This window comes from Mauremys reevesii, linkage group 13 (assembly GCF_016161935.1).
Source record: "Mauremys reevesii isolate NIE-2019 linkage group 13, ASM1616193v1, whole genome shotgun sequence".
In the NCBI taxonomy this organism is placed as follows: domain Eukaryota; kingdom Metazoa; phylum Chordata; order Testudines; family Geoemydidae; genus Mauremys; species Mauremys reevesii.
Window position 1 is genome coordinate 24,591,685 of NC_052635.1, and position 27,787 is coordinate 24,619,471.

A 27,787-nucleotide genomic window follows, 5' to 3' on the forward strand; every position below is an offset into this window, starting at 1 on the left:
TGCTTCCTCCTCAAGGCACTGAGTTTGGATGCAAATCCCATTTACGTCCCGCCTTAAAAGCCAAATGTTTCAGACCTTGCTCAAGACTTACACAGGTCAAACCTGGGAGTTTGGGCTAATGAGTCTAGATGAAGGACTGCAGAATTTGGTACCTAGGGCTTAAATAGTAAGAAGGGCCCTTTGCAAGGTGGTGAATTCCATCCTGTACGGGTATCTATCTACACAGTGCTCACTAAAACTCCCAAAGTCCTATCCAGCAGGCATTGGGCTCACTATAAAACCTGGTAAGGACTAAACGGAGTAGGCTTTTCTCTGGACTTCCAAATCCTAGTCACAAACATGAAGCATCTGCCCACAAGCTATAACACCCCCATCCCCTAAGAGTCCTCTGTTAAAGTCAATAACTAAGTGGCTTGTTACACTGATCTAACAATGAGGAAATAGACAGAACTGTCCTCAGCTGTGGCAATGACTGCATACAGGAAATAAATGGCAATACAGCTGTTCCTTTGCAAGTTTTGTTCAGGCAAAAGGGGTTCAGATAATCAAGAGACTCAGGAGTACCCTACAGTACCTGCATATGTCTGGTACAACGTCAAAGTCCAGATTTAAATCTTAGCAGGCTGTTTTCCCATTAACCCCAGCGGGAGTTTCCTATGTAAATTCTCTGCACAACCTTTACGGAAACAAAGCCCTTTTACATCAACACAGAAAACTCAGCCAAGTGGTTAGCCCAGTCTTACCTCTGCTATCCAATGGAGGGTATTTTCCCTGGTTACCTGGCTCGTGATATTAAAGCCCTCCAGGATATTTAGAGCTGTGATCAGTGCAGGACCCGCATGTGGAGGTGGAGGGCTGAGAACGAGGTGACCTGTCAAGGTGAGAGGAGAGGAATACAGCTATTCACAGTAGAAGCTGCTTTGTCAAGGTTTTATAGGACTGTTCTATCTTTAACATTTTACTGTGAGCTGTCATCCAAGGAAAGGAAAACAATCATTTCAAATGTGGAAGGTAATTATAGGAGATTTGAAAAAGATTTCTTAAAAGACAGGTGTCACTGGGTAGCTGGTCCCTGTGAGTAGTCCATGCCCAGCTCTCCCGTGTCAGAGCAGATGAGCCCACCTGAGACAGAGAGGACAGAGCTACACCTGAGCTCTGAAGGCCAGTCAGAGGGTAGGAAGAGGAGGAGAGACTGAGGCAGGTTGTGCCCAGGGAGAGGAATCATGGAGGAGTGGCGCTAACTCTGGTGGTGGTTCCTGGGGAGGTAGCCTTGGGGCTGGTGTTCCAGAAAGGAAACTGAGTTAGCACAGTGAGAGGCAGGGGGCTGCAGGGTCACCACTTGGCCACCAGGGGGTACTTGGCCACCCTATTCCAAAATAGGATAATGGCCCATTTTTCTCCTTTTTGATGGATAAAGAAGACCTGGAAGACTTTTTTCCTGCTTATTTCTTCCATTAGAAATTCAAATCTTGTCTATGTTGGGGAGTGGGGGTTGTGAAAGACTCTATGAGTGACTGGTGAACTTGTAGGTTTATGACCTCACAGGTCCAAGGAAGTAAAAGACAACTGAATGTGAGGGAAGGGATTTGTATTCAGTTTGTTTAAAACTCTTTGAGTCAGGTTGCCAGTTGCTGCAAACCAATGCAACCCCACAGACTCCAGTGAAGATGCACTGATCTACACTAGCTGAGAATCTGGCCCTTTACCTTTTGTTTGTTTTTGTTAAGAAACCTGTATCTCAAATGTCCGAATGAGCAGAAAAAGAAGAAAGGGTCATTTGTAAAAGAGTCAACATCTTTCCCCTGCAATTAAAGACTGAGGAAGTTAAGGGATGTGTGGCTCCTCCAAGAAAGACCTCCAGCAAAACAGAATGACCAGATTTCACAGTTCTGTTATTTTTACGGTAAAAGAAAAACCAGGGGAAAAAATTACTCTTCAGGCCTTCTCTATCCACCATAAAAAGGCTCAAAAGGGCATAACCCCATGTTTTTCCCCTTTGCAAATCACCTTTAAGGGCCATTTGCAAGCTGTACAAAACTCCTGGGCTATGACATGCCCTGGCTTACATCAGGATACAATATGGCATCAACACATGGTCAAGTTGTGGCTCTGTGTGATGAGGTTACATCAAAATATCAACACTTGCTTTCACAAGTCCCAAAGCTATCTGAGGGCTTGCCAATATTTCACAAGTGAGGATCAGAGAATACAGGCTTGTTCTGTCAAGGAAAACATGATCCTGTGTCAAATGCTGGAAGTATTCTTAACTTACTGAGATGCATCACAGTCACTAGTTTGCAGCAGGAAGGTGACTGGGACAGTCTTAATGACCTAGGTGGACCTGTACGCTGCGGACACAAGCCAGTACTTTGACAGGGGTTAAGCTTAGTGGCTTTGCTGCCTCACACTCACTTCTCCCCTGGCTTTGGGGGGCAGTTCAGATTTACAGTTGCTAACTGATGCTATCATGTGCCATAGGATGTAGCAGCCTGTGCACCGGAGAGGCAGGGCTGTCAGGACACTTTACCTTGATACACCGTGTGGACTGGATTCTCCACTACAGCATTGTAGTTAATGAAGTCTTCTTCTAACAGGACTCCTCCATAGTTATGGACCTGAACAAAAGGGCAAGGCAGGGCAAATCAAAGCAGCTGAGTCAATGAGTTATTGCAGTCAGCCTGCCACCTCAGTAAACAACACTGTATTCTGACTTTGGTTAAACACCTGTTCGCCTCTTATTATGATTTTTGGCTGTGGTGTTCAGAGCCTAAGGGAGTTAGGAGCCCACTGAATTTCAATGGAATCTGAGTGCCTAACTGCCTTAGGTTTCCTTTGAAAATCCCATCCTTTATGACTAAAAACTGCTTTGGTCCCTCCCCCTACGCCCAAGTGTCAACACATTGAGAAGTTCTGTAGCCCAGCCCCTATAGCATGCCTAGGTGATAGACACTATGAAACAGCTCTGCATCTCCCTCCATGGCATGATGGGGTGACAGGCACTGCTACAGCTCTGCAGACTTCTGTGGAGTGACCCAAGGGATGTATCTGGTCCGGTGCCTTTAGTCTTCCTCCTCACATTTTCCGGAGCATGCACTTCTTCGAAAGAGACCTTTCCCCCAGGTTCCTTGCAGCATAAGAGAGTTCTCTCTCCTTTCATCCTTGGTTCTTTTCCTGTTTATTTCTCAGTCTCCTCTCCTCTATAGCAATGCCAGTGAAAGAGGGACATCTGGCTCTTTTTATTTTTAACTCCTCCTACAGACTGCTTGCTGCACATATCACTTGGCCATGGAGTAATGAGGCCTGCATCTCAGCCCTGGAGCCCATTAGATACCTCTGCAGTAATCATCATTATAATGAGGATACTTGGGCCCTTCTCTAGTGCTTTTCATCTGAGGATCTCAAAGTGCTTGACAAATAATTAATTAATTATGCCTCAGAACTACTGCAGAGACAGGCATGACGTGAAATGTTCAACTCTGGTTCTGCTCAGAAGTGTCTGGATGTGGGGTTTTGGTTCTGGGAAGAAAATGCAATTTTTTTAAACAGTGAAGGTGATCGGAACAGATTGCCAAGGAGAGGAAGGCTGGTCCAGTGGTTAGGGCACTAGGACTTGGGAAACCTGGATTCAATGCCCTGCTCTGCTACAGACTTCTTGTGTGACCCGGGGCAAGTCACTTAGCTTCTCTGAGCTTCAATCCCACATCTGTAAAATGGAGCTAATAGCACTGCCCTACCTCCTTGGCGTGGTGTGAGACTAAATAGATTAAATATTGTGAGGTGCGCAGATAATATTGCCATGGAGGCCATGTCAGTGTGACACTCTGCGCCCCATAGTCATCGTGGTGGTATAATTATTATATGTTTTGTACACAGTATGCCTTGTGAGAGATCATTTTAAAAGTTTCAATCTGTTGAACATTAATATCCTGTTAAATTGTATATGCTATCACTGTATATGAAGTTATGACGTTTGGCTCTGTATGTGCCACTGAAACATGTTGTGAGGTTGGGAACACCCACAAGCAGCCTTTCAGGTACAACAATAAAAAGGCCAAACAATGTTAATGGCCCATTGAAGAGAATCAAACACTTACAAGGATTACCCCAGGAACTGTATACAATGGAAACCTCTCAGAGATAGCACATACCCAAATGGAGACTGTTTGACTCATGTCCCAGCAAAAGATCTTTCCAGCAAGCTGGAGAAAGATATAAAAGGGGGAAGTGACATCATCACTTGGCCTCACTCACCCTACAACACAACACCTGAAAAAACCTGAGGAACAAAGATTGAACTGCGAGAATAAGAGTCCCAGGCAGGACAGAACAATTCCTGTCTGCAAAAGCTATAATCTGTTTATATAGCTAACAGGGTGAGACACTGCTTGATTCAAATCCTATCTAGTTTATAAAGCTTAGATTACATTTTTGTTTATTTCTTAGGTAACACTGCTCTACAGCGAAAATGCTTCTGAAATAAATGTAGTCCAACTTTACTAATTCTGGCTCACTGAGAATGAAAATGATGCTTAAAATTGTTGATTGGCTCTAGTTTTCAAGATATGCTATTGGGTCAGTATATACGACCCTTGACTTGGGAATAGCGGAGGATAAGTGAGTTATAAAGGGAAGGGATCTCAATTTAAACCAGAAATGACTAAAATACATCTTTGACCGGATCTATGAATAAATCTATGACTGGGTTTGGACAGTACTTGCTTTTTAGGCAAAACAATGAATGATGCAATCTGAAGCTGGTATTGCGTCATACATGATATGAATTGCATCATGTTATTCCTAGAAGTCATGGATGATGCAATCATAACGGAGCTTACATCACTCTGCTGAACAAATTGCCCTATATCAGCTCTAGAAATCATACAGTGTCGTGCTCTCTTATTTGTCAGTGTTTGATTTTGCAAAGGGACACATTTCTGTTTAGCCAAAGTGAGCAGAGATGCCTTGTACTTGTGTGAACAGTGCAGATAACTTCTGCTATGTTTGTGGTGAAGTGACTTTTGCATCACAAAAGCGCAGTATAACCACTATGGTTAAGAAAGCCTATCACCTTTATTTTGGCTGCAAAATTGGAGATCAGGACAAGAGGTGGGCCCCACACATATGCTGCAACACTTGTGCAACAAATCTTCACCAGTGGTTGAACAGGAAAAGGAAATCTATGCCTTTTGCAGTGCCAATGATTTGGAGAGAGCCAACAGATCATACCAGCAATTGTTACTTCTGCATGGTGCCTCCAGTTGGGAAAGGTGTGTCAAAGAAGAAAAAGTGGACTGTGCATTATCCAAACATTCCATCAGCTATACGCCCAGTACCCCACGGAGAAGGACTGCCGGTTCCTGATGCACCAGAATCATTCTCACTTGAGTCAGACGAGGAAGAGGAAGAGGATGAAACTTCTGGTCCTGAACCATCAATGTCACAGGACCCACATTTTCTCCCATCCTCCTCCTCTGAACCACACCTCATAACACAAGGTGAACTGAATGACCTTGTCAGGGATTTGGAACTACCCAAGAGTAAGGCAGAGCTGTTGGGCTCCAGACTACAGCAGTGGAATCTCCTGGCAGGTGATGTTAGGGTTTCCATGTTCCGTGACCGTCAAAAGGATCTTGTCCCATTCTTCTTCATGGAAGGTGATCTTGTAGCCTGCAACAACATCAATGGTGTGATGGCAGCCCTCAACATCGTTCACGATCCAGATGAGTGGAGACTGTTCATTGATTCATCGAAGACGAGTCTTAAAGCTGTTTTACTGCATAATGGCAATGTTTTGCCATCAATTCCAGTTGGTCATGCAGTCCATATGAAGGAAACCTATGACAACATGAAACAACTTTTGAGGTGCATAAACTATGACCAACATCAGTGGCAGCTTTGTGGCGATTTGAAGGTTGTTGCTCTCTTACTTGGTCTGCAGACTGGATACACAAAGTACTGCTGTTTTCTCTGCGAATGGGATAGTCGTGCAAGAGATTCCCACTACATCAAGAAAAATTGTCCACTCCGACAGTCATTGGAGCCTGGGAGGAAAAGTGTTCAGCATCCACCACTTGTTGAATCAAGGAAGATTTTGTTACCACCCTTACACATCAAGCTGGGTCTGATGAAGAACTTTGTCAAGGCCATTGACAAAACACAAGCAGCTTTCAAGTACCTCCGTGGAAAATTTCCAAGGTTAAGTGAAGCTAAGATAAAGGAAGGTGTCTTTGTTGGTCCTCAGATTCGTGAACTTCTTCGAGATGATGCATTTGACCATGCACTGCGTGGCAAAGAAAAGACGGCATGGAAAGCCTTCCAGTTAGTGGCAATAAATTTTCTCGGAAACAACAAGGCAGACAACTACAGGTTGTTGGTGGAAAACCTCCTCAAGGCATACAAAAGCCTTGGTTGCAACATGTCACTAAAGATACATTTTTTGCACTCTCATCTAGATTTTTTTCCACCAAACTGCGGAGCAGTGAGCGACGAGCACAGCGAGTGATTTCACCAGGACATTGCAACAATGGAGAAACACTATCAGGGCAAATGGAGCCCATCAATGCTGGCAGACTATTGCTGGACAGTGACAAGAGATGCTCCATTTAATGAATACAAGAGACAAGCCAAGAAGCGCCGAGTAGACACTGAATAGGACTAAACTATGTACATAATAGTTTTTTGCCTTTTGTTTCATAATAAATTTTATTTATATAACCCTTTTGCTGATTTTTAAAGTGTTACATAAACAGGACAGGTGAAATATTATCATGTAAAGCAACCATAAACACATGAAAAGACCTAGGTTTACAATTTATGATTAAAACTCTACTATCTACACAATATACACAGACATCAAATGTAAAAACTTAAATATCTTAGAAACAGTAGCCAATCGGTTGTTTTAATTGTCATATTTGAATTCAGCACATCAAAATACATAATAAATATCACATTTTATCTCTGAAGCAGACGACGTCTCAAAAATTGTAGACCAGTGTAATCTGCTTTGATCTGTATGCTCACTACTTATAATAATTTAAAATCTATCTTTCTGTAGTTAATAAATCTGTTTTATATTTTTACCTACAACAGTGTGATTTGCTTGAAGTGCTTGAGGGAATCTGTTCAGCAATAAAAACTGGTGCTTTGTCCTCTCCACTTTGAGGGAGGGGCGGACTGGGTAATAAACGTGTACTGGTCAGGCTTTTGACCAGGGCAAGATCGTTCAGCTCTGGGGTCCCAGCAGTGGCGAAGCCAGGTTTTAGCAGCAGGGGGAGTGAACACATAAAAAAGGCACCACCCGCCGCGAAGGAAAAAAAAAGAAGAAAAACCCTAACTGACCCGTCACCGAAGTGCCGTTGAAGACCTGGAGCAGCTGAAGGACCCGCCACCGAAGTGCCGCTAAAGATCTGGAGTACCACCCGGAGTGCTGCCAGGTGAGTAAAAATTAAAAAGGCGCCACTTTTCTGCTCAATGGGAGCAGCCACTCCCCCTGCTCCTGCCCTAGCTGCGCTTCTGGATCCCAGGCTGTGGAGCTGGGGGGAGAAGCCTTCATATAACTGCAGTTGGGTGTGTCCCTGCCTGTGTAAAGGTTTGTGTAAATGCAGGGCCGGGAGCAGTCTGCAGCTTGTCACAGCATCACAGTGAGTAAGGGAGCCCAGGCTGGTATGCCAGAGGGTTCCGCAGTACCTCAGTTCCAGGTTGTACCCTGGCGAAACCCATCACAGTCAGTACAAAAGACAGAAAGGCAGGAGATGTGGTGGATGCTCCATCACTTGGCATCTTTGACTCAAGACCAGATGCCTTTCTTGAAGATATGCTCTAGTTCAAATACAAATTATTGGGCTCAAGAGGGCTTACTGACAGGGAAGGGAAGGGCAGCTCCCTTCACTATAGGAGCGATTGTATGAAATTCCATGGCCTGTGTTTACAGAAGGTCAGAGCAGATGATAATTGCCCCTTCTGGCCTTAAAGTCGGAGTGTGTGTACTCACAAAACCCTTGGACTCTTACAACCAAACACACACGGGCCTGGCTCCCTTCACTTACGTCTGTATAAATGAGAGTAACTCCACTTACGTCAATGGAGCGACACCAGTGTATGATGTGGTACGAGATTCAGGCCCATGGCTGCTCTAGCTAGTGCTTTGGTTTTCCATCCCAAAGATCAGACTAAGCAGACTCTGCAGTTTTGGGATCTGGTTTTTCGTAAAGAACCACTCAGCGTAGCGAGGGGATACCGGCTCAGGTGGAACCATTAACAGATGAAGCACAGGAGCAGGAGAGTTAATGCTTTCCCATGCGGGGCATGTTCATCTGGGGCACAAATAGCCTGAAGGGCACGTGCAAGTCAGGGTTTGCACTCACATGCAGCGCAGCATGCGTACGCATCATCTCGTCTGCCTAAATGTGCAAATTCCCACCTGCACTTGCCCCTTTGAAAACGTGGTCCATGGTTTTAATCCCCACTCCCTGCACCAAGCAATAGATACACCCCAAAGATAAAGGCCCTAATTCAACTGCGTTACACTCCAGTAGCGGCACTGAAATCACTTGGCCACTGACTTGCACCAGCTGAGGCTCTAGCCCAGTGGAGTCACACCAGCATAAAACTGAGTACAGCAGCTGCTAATCAGGCAAAAGGTGTGTGAATGATATGCAAAGGGGAGCAGGCATTTGATAAACAAACAGAGGTCGTATCAAATTCCCAGAACAACACTCTTCCCACCTGTGCCTTTCTGCATTAGGAGGAAAAAAAGGGATCCGGTGTCTTGCAGACTTACCCAACTGCACATCTTAAATGTCGTTTGTTCAATCAGAACAACAAACCACTTTAAGCTTATCTGTGAGCTCAGTACTTTGCTCTTCTGTGCAGGGTAGGCTTTAATCAGGAGCTTAACTCCATTGCCTGGCATATTTTTTTGTGCTCCCAATCCTTTGCTTTACTCCTGTTTACAGAGCTCCCCCTTTGCCTGGCAGCCACTTCTGTGCAATTCTGCAGCAGCAGATGGTTGGGGGGAGGGTGGGTAACGAAACAGGAATTAGCACTGCATAGAGATGTGAGCTGTTCCCCCTTCTTGGAGATATGGAGAAAGGCCCAAGAACTTGTTGCAAGTTCAGTTCTGTGTGATTACTTTACAAACAGCAGCTTTTCACACTCAGGCCATGGCATTTTGGGAACACTTGCAAAATGAACGGAACCCTGGGAAGGGAATAGCTTTCAGGGTCAGATGGGAGGGATCACCACTCTCCAGTGAAATCCGGAAGTGCAGCTTTTGCGCACGTGCTTTATTCTTTAGTGCTTATTTTAACACAGATGACAAAGATAACAAAAATAGCAAAGAGAAGAAAGGTATCTAATCTGGAGTAAAAAGTCAATATCAGATTTTAAAACAAGATAGGCAAGATCAAAAGAGTAAAATAATCTTTGACAGGTTAAAGAGATTTGCCTATATTGTGAAACAATGGTCATTTTTCAGAGTAGCAGCCGTGTTAGTCTGTATCCGCAAAAAGAACATAAGCTTTGAGCATAAGCTTTCGCAATTCAGCCCCAGTTTGGAGTTCTTTGTAAAGAAAGATCATATGCTAATCGCCAGAATTATTCCTTTTCAGGAAAAGGAAGAGGAAGAAAAAGACCTAAGAAAAGCCCCAAAACTAAGTAAAAGAAGGTAGGAGAGAAATGATAAGACAGAGAGGAGAGGGGGAAAAGGGAGAGAGGGAGGGGATACACTGGAAAGATGGGAGGGGACTATGATCTCAGGGAGCACTACAAAACACAAGGTTACCTGATGCGTGCGGCTACGATTTAGTCATAGGTATTTTTAGTAAAAGTCATGGACAGGTCACGGGCAATAAACAAAAATTCACAGCCGTGACCTATCAATGACTTATACTATACCCCTGACTAAATCTTGGCGGGAGGGTGCTGCTGCCTCGGGGCTCCCCGGGGGGCACTACTGCAGAGGGTGTCCGGGGGGGGGGGCTGCTGCTGTGGGAGGAGCCGTGAGGGGCTGCTGCTGGGGGGGGGCACACCCCAGGGGGCTGCTACTAGGGTGGTCCCCATGGCCAACCGCACCAGCCATTGCTCAGGTGGTCCCTGGGGCCAGCTGCCCAGGGCCGTCCAAGCTGCAGACAGTGCACCTGGCCCCGGAACCAGCTGCTTGGGTGACCCTGGGGTCAGCCCCACTGGCTGCTGCAGAAGTCACGGAGGTTGCAGAAAGTCACGGAATCCGTGACTTCCGCGACATCCGTGACAGACACGGAGCCCTACTAATGAGCAATTCAAATGATTATTCTGATACTTCCAGAAATGGGGACCATACATCCATACACGTATCTATTGGTTCCATTGTCGCCAGGCTCCCCAAGTCCGAGCACCATTCTGCGATGGCTGGGTGCACTTAGGAACTGCCACCAGGTCGAATTAAACATTTGGCTCTGATCAGAGCTCTGTGAAGCCCACATTTTTCCCCAAGGATTTGAGGTTCCAAGATGGATTGGTTAGGCTAGGGTGGTGTGGCCAGCCTGCATTTCCACTCGGGTGGAGAGAAAGAAATTTCACTATTTACCTCAGTCCAGAAAAGACGGATCATAGGGCAATCCCATAATATGTGGTGTAAGTTAGCACTGCAGTGCAGCAATTTTAAACATGAAGTCACTTAGAAACTGGAACTTTTCATCTTTGTTCCTTTTCTTCAGACCTCCCTTCCCACTGTGGCGCTGCTGAAGCAGAGGGGGCATCAGAGAACTTTCTGAACATGGTAGCCTCATTACAGCAAGTAGAACGCAGCTCAGAGCAGTCCAAGATGGTGACTGAATAGCTGAATGAGTCATTGAGCACAGGCTCTGAGACCACAGGCTATCATGACCTCTTGTTTATGTATCAGCATGGCAAAAAATAATACATGCTGCTTCCCTAGTGCCGTTTGCTGAGAATCCCAAAGCATTTAAAAAGCATTAGCTAAGCATCACAACAGCCCTGCTTACCATCTCCCTTTTACAGATGGAGAAACTGAGGCACAGAGCGATTAAGCCCCATATTTTCAAAAGAGCCCCCTAATTTTGGTTATCCAGCGTTAGACCCTCTGGCCTGATTTCCAGAGGTGCTAGGCATTTGTACATCCCACTGATCTCAGCTGGGGAAGTTGGTGCCTAAGTGACTTGCACAAGGTTACGCAGTGAGGCAATGGCAAGGCCCAGGAGAAAACCCAGAATTCCCGACTCATAGTTCAGTGTTCTAACCAAAAGATAATGCTCCCTCCTTTATAAATCAAGCCTGTATTTATAGGACTGCAGGAATCTCCTGTCTATAGAAGTTACTAACATAACAAAACTAAAGCAGAGCAGCTGAGTAATGAATTGTGAGTGTGGGCAAAGGCTGGGTAGCACTGGCACCTCTCTCAACAGCAACTTACACAAAACCACATCAGTGCTCACCAGGGAAAATCTGGCTACATTAACTATGGTTGTGACTCTGACTCAAATGCTTTGAAAAGGTTCAGGGAATGGGGTCTTCATGGTGAGGACTTTCACCTCAAGATCCCCAGTTCAAATACCCCAAAGCTGTTACTGACTGAAAGTCATTATTGTCTGATAGCTTTTTGGTGTGCAAAGAGTTAGTAGCATAATTTAGTGGCCAGTTAGTACCCACTAACTGGCCACTAAATTTGGTGGTCAAATGGAGGATTGTTCTCTAAGGCCTTCCAGCACTTTTCCTAGGACCTAAATTTCCTCCAAAACTTTAACCATTCAATCCTTACAGACTAGTCCTATCAAATGTAATAGGGATTAAACAAATGGGGTTCTCCAGACATGATTGTAAAAACCTATCGAATTTAAGATAATTAGATCCTTTCTGTAGTTTCTCTGGGACATTTTGATAGAGGAAAGAGTAGATTTCACTTTCATAGGTGATAGCGCCGCTTCATTGGTCACTTACCCTGGTTTAAATTGGATTAACTGCACTGAAGTCAATGGAGTTACACAGAGGTGGGAGAAAAACTGAGCGCCAAATTTTTATTTTTAATCACTCAAGTCAAAACTGGGTACTGCTCACCCTCAAGATGCGTCCGTCCACATTTAAAACAAGGAACAGCTAGGTGGCACCATTATCTGTGCTAGGTTGCACTAACTATGCAATAATCCATGTGCAGGTAAGTACAGACATAGCTCACCTCAGTAATGATCTCCTGGGTTAGGTTTCCATCATAGAAGGCCGAGACCCCTTCTGAGCCAACGAGATCCAAAATGGTGGCTAGATCGACTCGCCTCACAAACATTCCAGGCAACAAAGGCTGGCCATCTGGAAGGAAAGTCTCTCTGAATTTGTCAGAGTAGTTCAGCTCCTTCAGTTCGGTGATAGCTCTGGCTGTAGCAAGAAAGGTAACAGCGGTGTTACAGGAGGAGACCACCTAGGACATTCAGATCACCCTCAGAGACCAGCTGAAGAAGATGGCCGCCAATGATGCATCTGCAGCCTGTATAGTTCTGCTCTCTGGTTTGTTAAGAGAGGTGTGTGTGTGTGTGAACATGAGAGGGATTCCCATCCATTGCCCTCTTTGAAAAGTGACAGATAGTCATGGATCATGAGGGCAATAGGATCATCATGTGACCAGTCAACAGTAGGAGATGGGTTGTCTTGTGGCTATAGCGTGAAATTTGGATTAGGGGTCAGGATTGCATTGCTGGATCTGCCACAGATTTGCTGTGTGTCCTTGGGAAAGACATATTGGTCTGCATTGTGCACGCTTGAGTGCACATAGTGCACTTTCACACATTGTGTACGGAGAGTGTTTGATGCATGAACATAAAGGCAAGCATAAGTGTGCAAGTCTCCTGCCTGGAGTTGGACCAGTAGATCCACACGCACTGTGGCTGGCACTAGAAGGTCTAATTTTCTTCTTGCTCTTCCAGCCTGGCCTGTTGCACCTTGACCTCCATCCACTAAGAACTCCACTGCTAGAGGCAGCATAGGAATGCCCAGTATAAGCGCAGTCCCTGCCTGCTACCAATGCTCATAAGAACATAAGAATGGCCATACTGGGTCAGACCAATGGTTCATCTAGCCCAGTATCCTGTCTTCTGCCAGTGGCCAATGCCAGGTGCTTCAGAAGGGAATGAACAGACCAGGTAATCATCGAGTGATCCATCTCGCCATCCACTCCCAGCTTTTGGCAAACAGAGGCTAGCAACACGTCAGACCATGGGGTTGAATCTCTGCCCATCCTGGCCAATAGCCATTGGTGGACCTATCCTCCATGAACTTGTCTAATTCTTTTTTGAACCCAGTTATAGTTTTGGCCTTCACAGCATCCCCTGTCAATGAGTTCCACAGGTTGACTGTGCATTGTGTGAAGAAGTATTTCCTTCAGTTTGTTTTAAACCTGCTGCCTAGTAATTTCATTGGGTGACCCTTAGTTCTTGGGTTATGTGAAGGAGTAAATAACACTTCCTTATTCACTTTCTCCACACCAGTCAAGATTGTATAGGCCTCTAGCATATTCCCCCTTCATTATCTCTTTTCCAAGCTGAAAAGTCTCAGTCTTTTTAATCTCTCCTCAGACCGAAGCTGTTCCATACCCCTAATCATGCTCCATTCCAGCAGGTCAGCTTTCTTTGGGTATGTCTACACTGCAGCTAAAAACCTGTAGCTGGCCTGTGCTCACTGACTCAGACTCATGGGGCTCTGGTTGCAGGGCTGCTTAATTGAGGTGGAGACATTCGAGCTCTAGGACTCTGTGAGGTGGGAAGGTCCCAGAGCTTAGGCTACAGCCTGAGTCCAAATGTCTACACCACAATTAAAAAGCCCCGCAGTCTGAGCCCGACAAGTCCAAGCCAGCTGGTACGGGCCAGCTGTGGCTGTCTAATTGCAGTGTAGACAGACCCTTTTTGACACAGTCTGGCCATCTGCAGCCTCCCCAGCAGAGGGGCCATGCTCTAGTGAATGTGCCAATGTAAAGTGAATCAGGACTCCAGCTTCAGTTCAGGAAAAGTCTAATGGTAGCATAGGAGTGTCCACCCAGAAAATTATGGGAAAGACGTGTTTGAACATTAGGGTGAGAGGTGTCTCAATAACAAGCCAGATTAGATTAGATAGATGCATTGATTTGCACTGCACTCGTCCGCACAATCAATGGGAGAACTCCCAGAGACTCCAATAGCGCAGGATCTGACTCCATGTTTCCAACATGCTATTTCTAACGAGAGATCAGCCCAAACCAAAGAGTCCACCTAGGAAAGATCCACTCTGGATCTTTCATTCTCTGCTGTTCAGATTTCTAACCCTGATGCAGTGCATTTCCCTGTCTGAAGAGCATTAAATTCCCATCCACATTCCAAACACATAAATGCAGCCCCCTTCTTCCTTAACATATGCCGGAGGAAATACTTCCTGGCATACATCACATAGGAACCCTTTGCTGCGTTAAGGTGCTCACCCAAGTCATGCGTGACATTGAATCCATCCTGGGCAATGTTGGCAGCAAGACCCAAAAGTTCTGACCATGGGAGTCTGGCGAAGAAGAAAACACAAAGAGAAATCTGCATTGGAAATGGAGCACAGTAAAAGTAGAGCCGTCTTCAGGGGACTAGCACTGGGGTTAGGACAGGGGTAAAGTCAGGGTATGTTTTGTTGGAAGTCTCCTTGTTGCAGCCAGAGAACAGAACTGAGACACTGCCCCCCTCTCTGTAGCCTTGGGAAGTCACTTAACACCTCCCTTCCATGTTCCATCTATACAATGGAGGTAATAAGATTGATCTACTGCACAGGGGTGGGTGAGAGGATTCCTTGAGTAGAGCTGATCAGAAAACACAATACTTTCCATGATCGTTTTTGAATGAGGCGGGAAAAAAAATTCATTTGAAAATTTTTGCAGTTTAGAAAATGAAAACCAGAAAAAAAATCAGGTTTTGACAAAAAAATGTTTTCATTTTAAACTCACTTCCTTGCTTATTTTTCCCCTGCAAATGGCAGAGAGAAAGAGATGGATCCCAAACTTTTCAATTTTAATTTCTTTGTCGAAAACCCAGAAAATTGAAACCAAAATGAAATGTTTTGTTTTGGCCAAACATTCTTTTTTTTTTTTTTGGAGGGGGGGAAAATGAGGGGGTAACAAAATCAATCTGTTCTATTAGTTAATTAGATTTTTATCTAAGTTTGTGGTCTGGTTTTCACAGGGCTCAAATGCCCTTAGCTGCCACTGAATTCAATGAGAGTTGAAGTGCTCAGGTCATCTGAAAACTGGGCCATAGACTTGCGACTGCAGGCACATCTATGATAACTGCACATGCAAATCAGTCCTGTGATTGCATTTGTGAAATTCTGAAAACCCCAGCCAGTGTTTGTGAAGTGCACTAGGGACAAAAAGTGCTATAAAAGTGCTGCACTTCAAAGAGAGAGACCTGGAAAACAACATGTCCCAAGGGAAAGTGAATCAGTAGCCTATCCAAGAATATCAAGAGAGTCCTGTTGCAGGGTGAGCTGGGGGGCAGAGCTTACAGGGTCCTGCCAACAGCAAGATCCTATGGCCATGGAACCCACACTAGAGCTGAATCTGCCACTGACCAGAGATTACAGCGTGAGCAGCTGACAAGTTGGAATAAGTGGGTGTTTTATCCTGCAACGCCTTTCAGTAGAGTGCACTCTGTGCAGAGCTAAACCATATGAAATATTCTTACCTTCCATGTAACTGATGTGCCTTGTGCATCCCTTGTATCATGCCTGGCACCCCCACCAGGAGACCCGGCTGGACAAAAGAAAGCACAGAAAGGAAGAGTCAAGTCATCCTAAGAACACTGTCTCCAATTACCATAAAGGAGAGGCCATTGCTCGTCATACAGAAGGGTCTTAGCATATTTTCCATATGAAGTGAAAGACGCTAAAGATGCCAGAAATTTAGGTACAAGGGTTGGTGACAACACAGTTAAGGAGTAAAAGCCTTTGGGAAGAAAGTGGGGCAAATTCATTCCTGATGTAACCCCAATGATGCCAATGGGATGAACTCAGTCCCGTGACATGCAGCCTTTGCTATTTATCTGTCTAACATTTTGGATATTTCTAAAAGTATGTCTACATGGCAAAAAAAAATAATAAAAAAAAATCGCACAGCAGAGAGTCACAGAGCCTGAGTCTACAGCCTCTGGCTCGTGATGCTTGTGCTATGGTGCTAAAAATAGCCATGCAAACATTCACACTCAGGCTCTGAAACCCAGCCCCCTCCCTGGGCTTCAGAGCCCAGGCCCATACGTCTACATGGCTATTTTCAACTCCATGGTGTGAGCCCAAATCTGTAGACCCAGGCTCTGAAACTCGCCACTACCCGGGTTTTTGCCATGTAGACATACCCTCAGGCGCCTATCTCCTTGATATCTCACTCTCCGAAGTAGACTGTTCTTACTTAATTTCCCTTATCCCCAAGCATGACTCAGTTTACTCATTTCCAGTCAGACTTGCTGGCTCAAGGGATTTCTACGTTGCACATGAAACATTTCCCCTCTAGGCCACCAGGGCTAATCTGGGCTGGCTCAATCATGATGTGATGGTTGTCATCACGCAAGTGTTCTGTGGCCTCTGAAGAACAAGTGGGTGAATCTCCATTCAGCTCCTAGTGGACAAAAACCTAGAGCTCCTCGTAGTCAGTTACAAAAACCACCATCAGGACTGACAAACCCTCCCCTGCTGTTGGCAGGCTCAGGAGAGTGGACCATGGAGACCGAACTCCCCTCTCAGCCCTGGAACGAATGGCTCCAGAGTCGGACTGAGGAGCGGTGTGGGGATGAGGATGCTTGACCTGTGTTTGTATCTGTTCTGTGAAGAGGGGATTTGATACGCCAGCACCTTTCACCCAGGCTAAATTCCCCTCTGAGTAACAGGCATCCCACCACTCGCTGCCCATACATTATTGCCGGGAATCAGGGTTAGTGGGAACTGGAAGGAGAAGACATGGGAACGTTAGCAAGGAAGCCCCACGAAAAGAAAATATAAAGGTTCTCCAGCCCACCTTCAGCTCCCAGGCCTTCCGAAGGCCTTCCTCCTGGATCCCAAAGGGGGCTGTCTCTCGGAAGTCAATCACCTGACTCTTGTTCTTCCGGATATCGTGGACCAGCATTACTCCCCCACTGCAAAGGAAGAGCACATTGGGCATACAGAGCTCCTTGCTGTCCACTGGACTCCCCGAGCATTTACTAATGCAGCTGTGAGCCTGTACCCCATTCTGCTGACTTCATGGGCGCACACTAACATTTACTCCTGGCAGGCAGGCAAAACCATCACAGCCAGGGAGAGTGACTTGGAGGCTGTTCCGTTTTGTGCAACTTCACCTTATCCGTTAGCTGATGCCAGTGACAGAATCTTTATCACCGGTGATGATATAGGAGGCGGAAAGAGCTCAGTCTGCGTTTCAGATCCCAATCTCTGATCTTGGATTTGTAAGATGAGCACATTTGATCTACAGGTGAGCACAAGCCAAAACCCTGGAAAGGGGGTGTATTTGAAATCTAAAGCAAGGTCCACATTTTGAAAATGGCCCTATTTTCAGAGTGGGCCAGAGCAAAGTACTGGCTCCAAACACTTCAGCTCAGACATGGGGGTGTACAAAATCCAGATCTAAAAGCTGCTGCATGAGCCTATTTCTAACTTGTTCTGGAATCCTTATTAACGCCGATGATGACTGGTCATTTGTTAAGCATCACTATTATCTGCACAACACACACAAAATACAGTTAGTCAGCACTCTTAATAATTTACAGAACAGGGAAAATCCCAATGTCCTTGGCAGATGCCCACAGGGAAAAGCAGGATTTGGTGTGAAGGCCTGGACTGGGATTCACGAGACCATAGTTCACTTCCCAGCTCTGTCACAGACTTCCTGTGAGATCTTGGCTAAGACCCCAGATCTGTGTCTCAGTTCCCCCTCTATAAAACAGGGAGGACAGCACTTTCTTTCTCCCATTCTTTGCCTGTCTTCTCTGTTTAGATTGTAAGCTTTTGGGGGCAGGGACTGTCTCTCCTGTGCATACATCCTAGCACAATGGGGCCCTCTTCTTGACTTCTACGGCTATACAAACAACAATGCAACTCCACTTTCCAACAGAGTAATTACAGGGACTTGTTCAACTATGGATTTTACCAGGTTCCTTCAATACAACCTTCCCTTACCCCAATATAGCAGCTCTTTGTGTCCTAACTGTTTATATGACCCAATAGAAATCAGTTTCATCCAAGAAATGACTTATTTATAATCTCTACCACACTCGGGCTCCAGAATAAACATTCAGATCAAGAATGAGCTTGTGTCACCCTAGGAAATCATGCTTCTGTGTGTACAATGTGGCCTGTTCTGCTGCAGTTGAGATCACAGGAATCATTTCACATTTAGTGACCCAAGTACTCAGAGGCTCACATGTCATAATGGGCACATTCTAGCATGCATTTGAAACCATTACAATACATCTACAAGTTTAACAACTAAAACCTGGTGGGGGAGATCATGAAGAAAGGTGTGAGACAGTAGAGAGGAAGGTGATGAACCAGCAGTGTTCAAACTAATAACACCTTCAGAATCAAAAATGTTGAAGCTTTTTTTGAAAGTGAGATTATTCATTATTGTTGACTATTGCTCATAGATTCGAAGGCCAGCCTAGTCCGACTTCCTCCGTAACACAGACCACAGATTTCACCAAGTGATTCCTGCATCAATCCCTAAAGCTTGTGGTTGGACCAGTGCACATTTTAGAAGGGCAACTAATTTTGATTGAAAGACTGCAAGTGATGGAGAATCCACATTCCATGGTACATTGTTCCAATAGCTAATTATTTGTGCACGTTGGTTTAAAATTTAGTTGTTCACTTGATGCTTTAATCCCCAATTAGAACACAGGAACTCTGTGCCTTAGAAGTCTTGGGTAAATTGCATATTTCCTAAATCCATTCCCAACTAGTCCATCCATTTGTGGTTTGTTCGGTTTTTTTTTTTAATCCTAAACAGAGATTTAGTAACAGGCTTTGGGATCAAACCAGGGTTTCCACTTACAACAAAAGATTCTCAAATCCGAGTTGATGAGACATTATCAGGTGACAGCATTTATGTAACATTCCCTGGGACTTCCTGGTGTCCTGGCAAGCGCAGGGTTCAAGTCTCACTTGCATAACGTCTTTCGAAACTAACACCAAAGGGAGGCAGCAGCTCCAGGCAGTAGGCTAGACTCGGGGGTGGGGAGGTCACATGAAGTCCAAGATGGTGCAGTTGGCACTTTCCTCCAGCCCCCTCACTCTGCACATTCCTCCAGTTTAGATCTCCTTACATTCACTTTGTCCCACCAGGAGTTGAGGGAACGCCCATATAGCAACATGCCGCTGCTGCTGTTGAAATAGGGCCATGATTTACAGGTGTAACAAATCTTATTCGGTTCTCCAAAAAACACCAGGACAGATCCACTCAGCATGCCTGGGGCAGGGGAATAGGGAGCATTCCACCCCTGTTTAATCTCTCCCGATCCTGGGGGCCAGATCCACCCCTACACATGCTAGAGCAGACTCAGGGCTGCTCTAGCTTGTGCTTGCTGGAATTGCCTTCTGGGAACCCTTCAACTGGTCCTGGATCATCAGAGTGCAGCACACTCCAGCCATGCCTCTCTCCTGCCACTGGCCCACCTTAGCAATGCAAAGCAGCCAGAAGGATGGGAGAAAGGATCTGGTCTACCACTGTCACAATGATTTGGTAGCCACCCTTGCCTCCCCACCAGCATCCAGCATGATAGTTTAGAATAAGGACTCAATTGCACCTGTGCTGGGGTGGTGCAATGGCAAACCTCCGCAGCAGAAGATCTTAAAAGCAGCATGCATGACTCAGGGCAGCATGTGTCAGCCTGGCTCCCAAGAACTCTCCCCACACTCCCCTGTCTCTGCTGGCGGCTGCAGAGGGGGTAAGGTCATAGCCCTCTCCCTTTGGGGAGGCTAACACCATCATCAGCACTAGCCTTGAGCAGTCCTTGTGCGCAGGAAGAGCCAGGACAGAGCGTGGCCAACCTTGTCTAGAGGCACACAGAGGAGAAGGATCTTTGTAGCCTCTCCCCTGCTTTCAAGGCTGTGAAGGGCTCGTCGGGCTCCATCCCTATAATGAGGATGCAGTGGAAGCCTTCCCCATCGCCAGCCGGCAGGTGCACAAAGGAGGCGAGAAGCACGGAGTCGAATGACACTTTGTGATCCCAATTCCTCCCGTGCCCATCCCCAGAGCACAGGGCAGCCCTAGGGCTGCAGCACAGAGAGGAACTCCTTTCGGCTCCCTGGCAAAGCTCTGCACCACCTGCCTGACCAGACTCCTGGCCCGACACCGGCCCCATTGCCCTCCTGGTTCTGCTCCCTCAGCACGCCACCACACCAAGTGGGCCCTCTCAGCAGAGGGGAGCACAGCGACCGGTTTGCACCTACCCGCCGATGCCGGACGTGTGGGGGTTGATTATTCCTGCGCACAGAGCTGCGGCGATGGCTGCGTCCACTGAGGATCCCTGCTTGTTGAGCACCTCAATGCCCAGCGCCGTGCAGCGGGCAGCGTCGGTGACCACGGCACCCTGGTGGAATATCTAGGAGAAGCAAAGCCATGCGGTAGGAGAAAGGCAGCGCCATCTGCTGGCAGAAGGAGCATTTCCCACACTCGCATTCAAGCCCATGGCAGGGCCTGGTCTGGGGCCCATAACGAACATGGGCAGCTGCAGATGGTTTGTGTCCGTGTGCAATTCAAGGGGTTGGTATTGACCTGTAAATGGCTGAGCAGTTGGATTCCTGACTACGTCACTCCTCATGCTGCAGCTGAGACTGGCCGGCCTGACTTCTCCTTAGACAAAAGGCCTCCAGCCACTGCTACCGGTGAAGTGCCAAATGCTCTAGTTCAGCCAGTCGTTCCTACAGCCACGCTCTAGCCCTAGATATACCATGTTATGTCACAACCACAACTGGCACCTGGACAGGGCTGAGAACAGCTGGCCTCTTTGTTCTACTCAAACCTCTTCATGTTTTGTACGTTTTCAAAATCCCATACAAAACTTAAGAAAACAACAAGGCAGACATCACAAGCAATGCCCACAGCACGGCCCTCATTTCCCCAACACACCTAAACACAACCCCCATAGCAGGGCCCCATCCTCACACAAACACAATCCCTGCAGCAGGGCCCCCCATCCCCGTGCACACACCTAAACACAACCCCTGCAGCAGCCCCTCACACCCCCCATCACCCCTATGCACCTAAACAAAACACCATAGCAGGGCCCCCATCCCCACCACCACATCTAAACATAACCCCCACGGCAGGGCCTCCATCCCCACCACCACACCTAAACATAACCCCTGTAGCAGGGCCACCCATCACCCCCATGCACCTAAACAAAACCCCATAGCAGGGCCTCCATCCCCGTGCACACACCTAAACACAACCCCTGCAGCAGCCCCTCACACACCCCCATCACCCCTATGCACCTAAACAAAACACCATAGCAGGGCCCCCATCCCCACCACCACACCTAAACACAACCCCCATGGCAGGGCCCCCATCCCCCTGCACACACCTAAACATAACCCCTGTAGCAGGGCCACCCATCACCCCCATGCACCTAAACAAAACCCCATAGCAGGGCCCCCATCCCCGTGTACACACCTAAACACAACCCCGGCAGCAGGGCCTTCCCATCACCACCACGCACAGAAACAAAACCCCATAGCAGGGCCCCCCATCCCTGTGTACACACCTAAACACAGGGGCAGCTCTAGGCATTTTGCCGCCCCAAGCACCGCAGGCAGGCTGCCTTTGGCGACTTGCCTGCGGGAGGTCCCCGGTCTCGCGAATTCGGCAGTAGCCTGCAGGAGGTCCGCCAAAGCCGCGGGACCAGCGGACCCTCCGCAGGCATGCTGCCGAAGGCAACCTGCCTGCCGCCCTCACGGCGACCAGCAGAGTGCCCCTCGCGGCTTGCCGCCCCAAGCACGCGCTTGGCGTGCTGGTGCCTGGAGCTGCCCCTGCCTAAACACAACCCCTGCAGCAGGGCCTAGTTATTTGTCAAGGATGATCAGGAAAGAGTTTGCTTTTACTATGTTCAGCACCTAGGTACAGTACTCTAATTGTGGGCACTCTAACAATACACCACAGACAGACAGACAGGTGGTTAGACAGACTGCTATCTAAACAGATATCTATTGCAAATGAACTCTGTGCATCAGCAAGAGTCCAAATAATTGAAAGAGCAAGGATGCTCCTTTCCTATTCTGAGACCTGCCCCAGGACATCTAGCCAGGACCTCTCACCTCATTGAGCAGTATGGGGAGGACAGTGTGGTCAAGACCCACTGACACCTGTTTGTGATACACACACCCCATTACACGACATCACAGCACACTAGTAAATGTTCTCTAGCCTATTTTGTCAAAGCAACAAAGTCTTAGTAAAATGGGCCCGCACAGCAGTGCTGGCTTTCCTGTGAAACCCTTGCGGTGAAGTGGGGAGAAACGGCCAGTGTGTAAAATATGAAGCACGGGCAGGGAATAGCAGGGGGTTCCTCTGTAGTTTAAACCATTACACTGCCTAGTCCCAGTTAAAAATTATACCCCTAAATGACAGGTGCCCCACACAATATACAGACCAGCAACACTATCATTTCGCCCTGTGATTGTCAGAAAAGTGACTGTGTACCAAAGGTGCCTTCTGCCTTAATAACAGAGCTGCTGACTACATTTATTCAGGTCTAGGTTTTTCTCCTGTTTGAACCACAGAGCCAACCAGGGCAGGATGAGCTGGATTCTATTCTCTACAGTGCATCATCACCAAAACCTCACAGATAAATCTGGTTGCATAATCTCTGGCTGCATCGATGATGCAAGAGCAGAGAGAATCCAGCTTGACTCTCAGATCCTGCAGGGACCTTACAGCACAGGCTGGTAGAAAAAGCTTTTGCTGTGTAAACGGTTCTGATCTGATGTGGAATCACTGAGAGGGAATTGGTATGGAGGCTCCCAATCTCAATTCTACAGTCCCTTTTTGGCATTACCAGCATTTGCTGGGTGTCTTAATTGCTGAGAGCAAAGGAGGAAGCTGTAGTGCCCAGCAGCCAATTCTTCCCATAGCTAGATTATTGTCCTATTTTTTTTTTAAAAAGCCTCCACTTACCTGTGGGTCCCCAAAGTAGATCTGCATGATCAGGGCCACCGTGACTCCCATCGCAAAGGTTAAGCAGGCCGTGATGATCACAGTCAGCCCATCCTGGCGGCAGCTGCAGTCCGCAGAGAACGGGTCTTTGCTGGTCTCCCGCAGCGGCGAGACATCCTGACTGCCCATCTCCGATGAAGATGACGGCAGGCGCTGGAGGCGAGCTGATTTCAGGAAGGAATCTGGATCTTCAGAGGCAGGGAGGAAAGCGAATGAGGGTTAGGTATTGAGGAAGCTTGGGTTCTTATTCCAGTGCATAAGCTGAATTAGCATTACATCTGTACCCGTTCCAACAAAGTGATTATCTTCCCTATTGAGCTTTCAATAGATTTTCTGGCTCAAATACTGCTCTGGGTCGTTTTACTCCTACCTTCCTTTAACACCTGTTAGCCTTAAGGGGACTTTTCCCTGGAGATGGTGAGATTTGGACAGGTAACTTGTCTGAATTTTGCTTGATGCAGCAGATGGATGGATAGACCGAGGGCACCAACATTTCCAGCAATGAACCTACGATTAGTGCCCTTTTAGGCTTGGTTGTAACACAGATCCCATGTTATTCTGCTTGCAGACCAGTCTCAGAAACGCTGCAGAAGATGCAATTAAGACCAAAAACCCCATCAATATTACTTGGGCCCTGTGCTTAAGGTAAAGCAACTTAATCAAACATACCCACATCAAAATAGTAGAGGGAATAGGGGAACTCTACCTACCTGTCTGTCTATCTAGGGTACATTAGCGGTTCACAGCAACTCAACTAAACCTAATGGCATTCAGGATGCAAGGAGACTGTTTCTGTTTCCCACTACTTAAGCTTTCGAACAACGATGAGAAGAAACACAAAATCTGGTGACTCGGTGTAATTACAATATCAGAAATGATACACCCAACAGAAGGAGGCCTTGTGTCCCACTGCCAGGCTCACGGCCGGCTCCAGCGTTTTTGCCACCCCAAGCAGCAGGGAAAAAAAAAAGCAGCAATCGGCGGCACTTTGGCTGCAGCTCTACAGCCACCACTTCATTCTTCGGCAGCAGGTCCTTCCCTTGGAGAGGGACTGAGGGACCCGCTGCCGAATTGCCGCCGAAGAGCCAGACGTGCCGCCCCTTCCCACTGGCCGCCCCAAGCACCTGCTTGCAGCACTGGTGCCTGGAGCCAGCTCTGGCCAGGCTTTAACTGGGAGAAAAAGGCCAGAACAGCAAACAAAGTGCACATCACTTCCACAGGCTTTTGAAAACAATTTACCTTACTGTTCAGCGTCCTTCAAATCTATATTTTCTTCCTCTGTTATTTTCACAAGGTTGATGATTGTGAGAAGATCCTGCACAGAGGGCATTACCTGGGAGTTAATAGCCACTTGGGACCTGGGCCCAACTCAGCTGCTATTTAAATCCTACTTCAAATAGAGATTTATATTCACACTGGCCAGTGGTGTGCTGTCACCAGCATTTCCTGCTCAAACACACTCCAATTGGCTGAGATGAGGTCATGTGCTCAGAGGAAATTTTACACCATTCCAAGATTGACCACATTATTTACCACTTAGTCACCATTGGCTGACTTTTTTTTTTTTAAACTATGTCCTAGCCAGTGATTGGCTGAGATTAATTACATGGGCCTATCACATCCAATCCGATTATCTATGGTCATCTAAGAGTGGGACCTTTCAGTGCTCTCCTGTTCCTTTCCCTCTCCAGGTGGTTCTGGGGGAGTGGGTATTAGAGCTGTTACAGTCGTCTTCCGAGTGCTTCCTCTCTTGTTCAGGTGAAGCAAGTTCCTCTTGCGTTGCAAGTGCTGGCATCATCAGAGCTCAGGTGCAGCTAGGGTTGCCAACAGTCCCTTATTACAAGGGACGTCCCTTATTTTTCCATCTCTGTACGAGATCAGGAGTTGCTGAGTGCTGCAAAAAGCAGCAAGAAATACCCCTGGCGAAAGTAGGTAAGTACTGCTTATTGATAATAATAATGATTATGCATAGGGTCAGATTCTCCTCCCACTTATACCAGGTGCTCACCAGTGAAACACCATTGATTCGAAGGGGATCACTCCTGGTTTGCACTAGTGTGAGAGGAGAGTCAGGCCCAGAGATGCCTTTGGAAAGTTCCTGGACAGCATCCCAGCCTGGAGGATGCTAGGACATGCTCAGCAAGAAACCAGTGTCAGAGTCACAAGAGGTGTTCTGCAGAAGTGAACTGGCTGGCAGCACCTACAGCAGAGAAAGGAGGTGTGTGCGGGGGAGGACTGTGGATGGAAGAGAAGAGCTGTTCTCTTGTCCTGTGATAAGAAGGCTGCATATTAACTGGAGAACAAGTTAACAAGTAGAACGATTGGCTCTTGGTTCGAATGTGTGATCAGCAGGCCTCCTGCAGCTGAGTACTATCTGCAACTAGCAGTCATGTGTATTAACCCAAGGGGCAGCAGGGTTCCACGCATCTCCCTGGCAAAGAGAGAGAGGCACAGAGCTGCCACCAGTCACTGCAGGGGGAAGGGACTGGCCAAGAGGGGCTTCTGCCCCGGGGGTCTAGGCCAGGAGCCCTGAGACATTCTGTATCAGTCTGTAACTGTCGTTTTTTTCCCTCTTGAGCCTAAAGCTATTTCTGTGGGATGAGCAGATTGGGATGAGGGGACCCTGGGTCAGCAATGCTGAAGCAGTTTGGCTGGGGCAGCCCAAGAGAGGGGAGGGAATGGGGTGGAGGGGTGATCTGGAAAATAATAATAAAAAAAACCAAATGTAACAAGTTGTGCCCCTCTGCCCTTTTATTTCACTCGGATGTTATCTGTCTGGGACTGTCTGTCAGTCTTGCCAATGCGGCTTGTAAACTCTTTGAGGCAAGGCCTGTCTCTTCCTATATGGTTGTACAGCACCTAGCCCAGTGAGGGCCCTCGTCCTGACTGGGGCCTTTGGGCACCACTGTAATATAAATGATGAATAAAATACATCATAATAATATGCCCCAACTTCAGTCAGTTACTAACTCAATCAGCTAAGAGGGAGAATGGCTGCTGGCAGCCTGGTCTCTGCCCCATCCTCAGCCCCGTTTGTCAGGGGAGCAGGAATAGTCTGGGGCTAATGTTAGGCTGTCCCTGCTCATCCTGTACTAAGGACACATTCCCCTGTCCTCACGGAAGGGCTTGGCTCAGTTACTAAGCCAAGCTGAACAGGTGGAGATGAAAGGCCCCAATTAACCTCTTAATGGCTCTACCAGCCTCCTTCCAAGTGCTTCTGGGGAAGGCAGCAATTATGACCTTCCAGGTCCTGTCTCATTCCTGACATTTTAAAACCACTAAGCCAAATTGAGACCTGGGGTAAACAGGTGCAACTCCCCTGGGGTCAGGATGGGCCCCAATTCTAATCTCAGTTGCACTGCAGTAAACCAGGAGTAACTGCACGGGAGTCAATAAAGTTATATCTTCTTACACCAATCTCACCGTAACTCAGGAGTAAGGCCACTGCCAGGGCAAAGCATGAGAGATCAAGCTTGGCCTACTGTATTAATTTGCCAACTTATGAAAGAACCCTTATCCCCGAAGGCGGGAGGGCTCCACCCAAGGCCCACAAGCCATACACAGCTCACCAGAGCATTTCATAAGATCCCAGCCTGCTTCGACACAATATACTAACAGCCGATTGATTCATTAGCTTTTTGTGATAGTGTGTACATCATTTTTCCTGTTTTCTATAATTGATACACATTTTAGGCACTCATTTCTTTATTTGTTTTTAAATAGACAATACTGCACATAGAAACAACCTATCTAAATACATACGAAACAAGACAAACAAACTAATAATCAGTACAGGTGACTTGAAATCATATTGAATCTGTTTGGCCCTCACAAGGTGGTGCTTAGGTTTCTGTGACCCTCCTGTGTAATAAGGCTGGGCACCATTGCCCTAAGGTCTAAGCACCTGTACAACCTTCAACCAAGACATGACTCGTTAATAGTACCAGACAATAGCTCAGTCAAAACCCTCCTCCTGCATTTCATCTCTGGAGACCAGGGCTGCAATCCTGCCTCAGGTCACCCATGGAACCGTGTTTGATGTTCTCATCTGAGTCCCCAGTGGATGTTGGTCCATAGCAAAGAAACCCCACACAGTGCAACACAGCTGGGTGCCTCTTCTCAACAGGAGCTCAAGACGGACAGAGTGAGTCAGGGCTGAGGTGGGCGGGCAGTGGCTGTGTATAGGCTGGGGCAATGGGAAGAGGCCCAAGACTGGAACATCAAGGGGTGCTGCAGGTCAGGATTGGGGTGCTTTGGCAGAGCTGTGTGGAAGCCCGGAATTGGAAGAGTAGAAGGGCACAGGTCAGAAGTGCAGCACATAAGCTGAACTGTATGGGGGGGCCACAACTGGACTAGCAGGGGAGGTAATTACTCTTGTAGAGCTGGGGCAAATTGTGCACATCCCCTGGCTCCAGCCAGCATTCACACTTCTCTCAATTCCACCAGCACCACATTCACCTCTAGCAAGAAAATCAAATGACAAATACTGATGCTCTCTTACTTGGAGAATCAAAGCAGCAGGAATCTCTGTGCAAAACCATGGGTGTCTCCAATCTCAATGCTAAGCCAGGCTTCTCTTGTGCTACTATAGAGCTCTGGAAA

General features: G+C 47.1%; 1 protein-coding gene across 4 annotated transcripts in view; it reads right to left on the minus strand.

Annotated features, from left to right (window-relative positions):
* Positions 1–27,787, minus strand: part of GGT7 (gamma-glutamyltransferase 7) — a 53,673-nt gene that overhangs the window by 18,624 nt on the left and 7,262 nt on the right. For 3 of the 4 annotated variants that reach the window (XM_039499240.1, XM_039499241.1, XM_039499243.1), the window contains 8 exons: positions 23,147–23,373; positions 20,425–20,576; positions 16,997–17,114; positions 15,675–15,742; positions 14,435–14,508; positions 12,173–12,366; positions 2,528–2,615; positions 744–871 (listed from right to left, as the gene is read on the minus strand). In XM_039499240.1, coding sequence (XP_039355174.1) covers positions 744–871; positions 2,528–2,615; positions 12,173–12,366; positions 14,435–14,508; positions 15,675–15,742; positions 16,997–17,114; positions 20,425–20,576; positions 23,147–23,373 — 1,049 coding nt within the window. Of the gene's footprint in view, positions 1–743; positions 872–2,527; positions 2,616–12,172; positions 12,367–14,434; positions 14,509–15,674; positions 15,743–16,996; positions 17,115–20,424; positions 20,577–23,146; positions 23,374–24,424; positions 24,524–27,787 lie in introns of those variants that run through there. The other variant, XM_039499242.1, reaches the window with a different exon arrangement.